Source organism: Triticum dicoccoides, chromosome 4B (genome assembly GCF_002162155.2).
Source record: "Triticum dicoccoides isolate Atlit2015 ecotype Zavitan chromosome 4B, WEW_v2.0, whole genome shotgun sequence".
Lineage (NCBI taxonomy): Eukaryota > Viridiplantae > Streptophyta > Magnoliopsida > Poales > Poaceae > Triticum > Triticum dicoccoides.
In genome coordinates, this window is record NC_041387.1 from 581,798,956 (window position 1) to 581,805,870 (window position 6,915).

Genomic DNA, 6,915 nt, shown 5'->3' on the forward strand with positions numbered 1-6,915 from the left:
AAGACCCGCTAGTCCTGACAGCGACGACGAGACGAATTTCAAGACGACCGCTGATCTTGACGACGAAGATGTCATCAATGATTCGCAGCTCTACTTCAAGAACTATGGCCATCTAGTGGAAGATGAACCCAGTTATGTCTCTGATGGCTGGAAGATACGGACATGTCACAGGCATGCTTCTTGGGACCATTGGCGCAAGGGTCACAGCGTCCATGTCGACGACATCTCGGTCAACAACCCGATGCACCGTATGGTGCTGCCTGGGCTGTGGGATGGTGGCGCGCGAAAATACACACTGAGGAGTCTGACGACAGTTTGCCCGACACTCACGATCCATGGTGGGGATGTTGTTTACCTTATTCCTATGGTGGAGGTTGGCAAGGGCTGCCTGCTTGGTGTCGACCTTGGCAGGAAGACGGTGGAATTAGTTGAACCATTTTCTGATGGGAGATTTGGTTTGCACCTTGCCCTTGCATGTACATTCTCCGGCTATCTCAATACAACTCCAAGGCATGTTTTTTCTTCTGACTTTGTTCGTCTATTTTCTGTTCCCTGAACGGCTGAACATATGTACACAGTGAAACGAATCTGTCAAACTAATTGTATGCTTTGCCCGACAGCATTTGACATCTTTGCTTTCTGATGCAGCTAGCTTCAATTAAGTGGAGTACCTGTTCCTTTGGTTTTCTTTTTCTTTAATCTACTAGCCAGCACTGTACACTCTGTAGAGTTTTCTCGTACTAGTTTCTAGAATTCTCTGTAACCTTATTTTGTAAGTCCCCCTAGTGACTAGAGGGAGAACAGGGTACTAGATGAACCACTTTCCCCTTGTAATGGAAAAGACCAGAGGGTCAGCTCGTAGCAACCCAGCCAACTTTCCCTGAGATTTGCTCGTTTGCCTCTTTGTCTTCTGATCTACAAGCCGATTCTACTCATCCCCCTGCATCAGTTGGTATTCAGAGCCCAGGTTCGAGTCCATGGCGGGTGGTGGTCGGAGAAATCGGAGCCGAGCCGGGCAGCCGGCGGCGGCTCGGGTTGATGCCGCAGATCTGGACGAGGAGTCCGGAGACGGAGCTATTCCCAGGTACCGGAACCTGCAGGACGTCGATGCCAATTTGGTGGATCAGAACCAAGAGTTGAGACGGCAAGTTCAGGCCCTAGCGCAGCAAATGGCGGCCGTGCAGACGCAGATGGCTCAGATTGCTGTTGCTGTGCAACGGAGGGATATGCCAGAAGACCAGGGCAGTGAGGATGATTCGTCTGACAGCGACGGCTCTCCCGCAAGCTCCCTGAGGCGTCCTGAAGTTAACCCCTTTCAAGCCAGACAGCGACACGGACGGAATCGTGCTACTGCTGAGCGCGAGCACCGCAGGCGGCGCTGCTTTGGAGTTAAGTTGCCGGAGTTCTCGGGAGGGCTCTCTCCTGAGGATTTTATTGATTGGATAGATGAAGTTGAGCGTGTCTTTGAATATGCGGAGGTGCCAGAGGAGGAGCGTGTTCCTGCAGTTGCAATGCGACTGAAAGGGCGTGCATCTGTTTGGTGGAAAAATCTAGAGCAGAGTCGTAGAGTTCGGGGCAAGCGAAAGATTGATTCCTGGTTTGCCATGAAGGAGAAGATGCAGAGAGAGTTTCTTCCATTTAATTATGAAGAATCATTATTCAGGCAACTCCAAAATCTACGACAAGGCACAAAAAGTGTGCACGAGTATACAAATGAATTCTATCAACTAGTATCACGCAACAATTTGAGTGATTCCAAGAGTCAACTGGTGGCAAGGTATGTTGGTGGTTTACGTCAATCAATCCAAGATGTGTTGTCCTTGCATATGAATTTTACAGTGTCAGAGGCATACCAGCGAGCCATCGCTGTGGAAAAACAGCAACAACGACCAGTGCGCACAAACAACGCTCAGTTCCGACCACGATCTAATAATTCTGCACCAACAAGGGCGGCGAGCAGAAGCCACCCAGGGCCAACAAGATCTGCCCCATTGCCTAAAGGTGTCGGGGATAAGTCCAAGTCAGCAACAGCAAGAGGTACTTGTTTTAAATGTGGTTCTTCAGAACATTTACAAAGAGATTGCCCAAGGAACATCGACAGGGATGGTAAAGGATTAGTAGGTGACTATGATGAAGAGACAGAGCATCAAGGTGAACCTACATATGATAATTATGATGATAATGATGAGGTTGAGCTGGATGGAGATACAGGGGACATGTTAGTAATGGAGCGAGCTTTGATGATACCTCCAAAAGACGAAGATTGGCGAAGACGGAGCTTGTTCCACACGCGCTGCACTATAGGTGGAAAAGTATGTCATGTTATTATTGATAATGGCAGTTGGGAAAATACTATATCAGAGGAGGCAGTAAATAAACTTGGGCTTAAGAAGGAAAATCATCCTTGTCCTTATAACATGCGCTGGTTCAAATCTGACAAGGTATCGAAGGTAAAATTTCGGTGTTTGGTGTCTTTCTCCGTTGGCAATAAATTCTTTGATGAGGTAGAATGTGATGTTGTTGATATGGATGTTAGCCACCTAATTCTTGGAAGACCTTGGCAGTATGACCGCCATGCTGTACATGATGGCCGTAAGCACACATATACTGTCATGAAAGATGGCCAAAAATTTGTGTTTAACCCAGTGAAAGAGGATGAGTTAGTCAAATCCAAGAGTTATGAATCATCATGCACCACAAGTCTCATATCTTGTAAGAAATTTATGCGTGAAGCAATAGAAGGAGGCGTATATCTGCTACTGCTTTCAAAGCAGAAGAGTGAAGTTGGCATACCAAAGGAGGCACATGACTTATTGGAAGAATTTTCAGATGTCTTTCCAAAAGAGCTTCCTTCTGTATTACCTCCCATGCGAGACATTCAACATCAGATTGATTTAGTACCAGGAGCTAGTTTGCCAAATCGCCCGGCTTATCGAATGAATCCCAAAGAGTATGAGGAACTAATTCGTCAAGTGCAAGAACTATTAGATAAAGGTTTTATTCAACCTAGCCTAAGCCCATGTGCTGTCCCTGCACTCCTGACACCAAAAAAAGATGGTTCATGGCGCATGTGTGTTGATTCTCGAGCAATAAATAAGATAACGATTAAGTATCGATTTCCTATACCTCGACTCGATGATATGTTGGATAATTTAGCAGGGGCAGTGGTATTTTCAAAGATTGATCTCAAGAGTGGGTACCACCAATTAAGGATCCGTCCAGGAGATGAGTGGAAGACGGCTTTCAAGACAAGAGATGGGCTTGGTTAGTAATGCCTTTCGGTCTTTCTAATGCTCCAAGTACATTTATGAGGTTGATGAATCATGTATTACGACCTTTTATTGGAAAGTTTGTTGTCGTATATTTTGATGACATACTAGTATATAGCAGTAGCATGGAAGACCACCTGCCGCACTTGAGAGAAGTGTTATGCGCTTTACGGCGTGAGCAGTTGTATGCTAATCCAAAGAAGTGTGAGTTGTTGGTCTCTTCAGTCAATTTCTTGGGGTTTATTGTGTCTGGAAGAGGCTTACAAGTTGATCCAAGCAAGGTTGAAGCAATTCTTAGTTGGCCAGCTCCACGCACATTAACTGAAGCTCGTAGCTTTCATGGGCTTGCTTCTTTTTATAGACGCTTTATTCGCAACTTCAGCACAATCATGGCACCTTTCACTGATTGCATGAAACGAGGTGGAGCTTTTGTATTAACGGAAGAAGCGAGGCAAGCTTTCGAGGAGATTAAGGCCAAAGTGGCATCTACTGATTGTCTAGCCTTGCCGGATTTTAACAAGTTGTTTGAAGTGGATTGTGATGCATCAGGAAAAGGAATTGGTGCTGTTCTTAGTCATGAAGCTGAGTTGTATGCAGTGGTTCGAGCATTGCAACACTGGAGGCATTACCTACTACATCAAGAGTTTATTTTGTATAGTGATCATGAAGCACTAAAATACATCCGAAATCAGCCAAACCTGAACCGTAAACATGCACGGTGGGCAAGCTTTTTGGAAGAGTATAATTTTGTACTCAAGCACAAATCTGGAGCACAAAACAGGGTAGCTGATGCACTGAGCCGCAGAGCACAATGCCTAAGCATGATGAGGGTTCAAGTTGTTGGTTTTGACAGTATTCCGGAGCTCTATACTACTGATCCCTTTTTCAACAAGATTTATGAGGCTGCTCAAGAAAGAAACTCTGCTGAATATACCATCCATGAAGGATTTCTTTTTCGTGGGGTTCAACTCTGCATTCCAAACAGCTCTGTACGTGATCTGATCATAAAGGAGATTCACAATGAAGGGCATCGAGGCCGAGACAAATCTGTAGAACTATTGCTGAAACAGTATTTTTGGCCGCATGCTCGACGAGATATGGAAAGGTTCGTGAAGAGATGTCATGTCTGTCAAGTTTCAAAAGGTACAGCTACGAATGCAGGTTTGTATATGCCCTTACCTGTACCTGATGCACCATGGATAGATATAAGTATGGATTTTGTTCTAGGTCTCCCACGAACACAGCGTCGAGTGGACTCCATCTTTGTCGTGGTAGACAGATTCAGCAAAATGGCGCACTTCATAGCCTGCCGCAAGACATCTGATGCTAGTCAAATTTCTGTTTTGTTCTTTCGAGAAATAGTGCGGTTGCATGGTGTGCCAAGGAGTATTACCTCTGACCGAGACACCAAGTTCATGTCTCATTTTTGGCGATCGTTGTGGAGACAAATGGGAACTACTTTGAATTTCAGCACGGCTTATCATCCACAGACGGACGGTCAAACTGAAGTGGTAAATAGAAGCTTAGGGAAGATGTTACGAGCTCTTGTAGGCGACAAGCCGAAACAATGGGACACAATTCTACCACATGCTGAGTTTGCCTTCAATAGAACACCGAATCGTTCTACTGGACTATGCCCCTTTGAGATAATTTATGGTAGAGTCCCAAACGGAGTTCTAGAACTAGCACCTATACCTGCCGTTGGAAAGAAAATTTTGAAAGCAGAGAATATGGTAGAAGAGATGGGCTCAATTTATAAACTTGTACATCAGCGAATACAAGAAAGCAATGCTAAATATAAGGCTGCAGCTGACCAACACCGTCGTCAGGTCGTGTTTGGAGAAGGAGATTTGGTATGGGCTATCCTCACCAAAGATCGTTTTCCCGCTGGAGAATACAATAAGTTAAGCCAGAGGAAAATAGGACCGTGCAAAGTGATAAAAAGGGTTAATAACAACGCGTATAAACTGGAGCTACCTAGCCATCTACGCACTTCTGATGTGTTCAATGTTAGGCATCTTGTGCCATATCATCAGGAAACATCTGAAGTTCAGGTTTAAACTCGAGGACGAGTTCTTTGCAGGCCTGGGGAGGATGATGCAGCTAGCTTCAACTAAGTGGAGTACCTGTTCCTTTGGTTTTCTTTTTCTTTAATCTACTAGTCAGCACTGTACACTCTGTAGAGTTTTCTCGTACTAGTTTCTAGAGTTCTCTGTAACCTTATTTTGTAAGTCCCCCCTAGTGACTAGAGGGAGAACAGAGTACTAGATGAACCACTTTCCCCTTGTAATGGAAAAGACCAGAGGGTCAGCTCGTAGCAACCCAGCCAGCTTTCCCTGAGATTTGCTCGTTTGCCTCTTTGTCTTCTGATCTACAAGCCGATTCTACTCATCCCCCTGCATCACTTTCTTAATAATTGCTTCAGGCCATGTGCGCTCGAGGACGGCTGTGATCAGAATTATCGGCTGAATGTTCATCTTACATCGAAGCATATATCAGAGTGTAGTACTCAAGATGATCAGGTATGCCGCAGCCCACCTTTCAAGTTGTGTATGTGTCTGGTTTTTTAGCTGTAATATTTTTTTAATTATGTCTTTACGGCCGGCAACCCAGCAAGACATGCAGGCTGTAGATGGTTACGAAAGGAGTTCTGCTCAACACCATGATTACGTACACCCAAGCTACAACATGTACCCTTCCCATGCCGCAACACAATTTCCCTCCACCAGGGCCAGGTAAGAACATTGCCCACGCTTGTGAGTTGCAACATGGTGTTTTTCTCTCTTTCTTGGATGTGATGTACATTGTGACTTACCAACATTGCTTTGTTGATTGAAGGATATGTTGTGAACGCCCATCCGACGTACCCGGTGCTGCACCATGACACCCATGGCCAACTATGGCTCTCGACGCCGCTGGATAACCGCTTCCACCCGCACTTGTCTCCGGTGCCAACGTACCCGTCTATGCCCTCCAACACAATGATGCCTACGATGCCGCTGGATGGTCGCTTCCATGCACAACTGCCTCCTTCGTTGTCGGCTTACCTGGATGCACCCTTCGACCCAAGGACGCATCCAGTGTGGACACGAGGACCCACATATGTACCCTTCGCACAACCACAGTCGTCCTCGCCTCCTGCAAGGCATGCTAATGGTTTTTATTAACATTTTGTAACTACTGATATCCGAGACAATTGATCGACAATCAATCTCCTATACAAATTTAGCATATAGATTCATAGCAATGAATATACGAGTAGTTCACCACAAGGAATATGTTGATTTGCGATTAAAATATAATGACAATGACCAAACTAACCATAAGTCTGGGAACATTTTCTATGAGATTGTCATCGAATGTTCGAACCCTGCAAGTTTATTGAAGATTTGTTATAAATTATATGTTTCCATTGCACGATATCATCATATGTATCTGCTTTTATGGCCTTACTTTTAGTCCATTTTGACCAAATTATATCATCATAATTTGTAATGATAACAACGACATAGATCTTGTCGATGGAGCTGACTGGGCGATAGCTCGACATTTCCTCCTAGGTGTTTGTGTTGGGGAACGTTGCAGAAAATTAAAATTTTTCCTACGGTTTCACCAAGATCCATCTATGAGTTCATCTAAGCAACGA

The 6,915-nt window shown here is 44.9% G+C and overlaps 1 protein-coding gene across 1 annotated transcript; it reads left to right on the plus strand.

Moving 5' to 3' along the window:
• The first annotated feature begins 816 nt into the window (after positions 1–816).
• Positions 817–6,636, plus strand: LOC119291565. The gene is made up of 3 exons (XM_037570345.1): positions 817–5,791; positions 5,883–6,004; positions 6,108–6,636. The coding sequence occupies exon 1, from the start codon at positions 978–980 to the stop codon at positions 3,267–3,269; it is 2,292 nt and encodes a 763-aa protein (XP_037426242.1). The 5' UTR covers positions 817–977; the 3' UTR covers positions 3,270–5,791; positions 5,883–6,004; positions 6,108–6,636.
• The last annotated feature ends 279 nt before the right edge of the window (positions 6,637–6,915 follow it).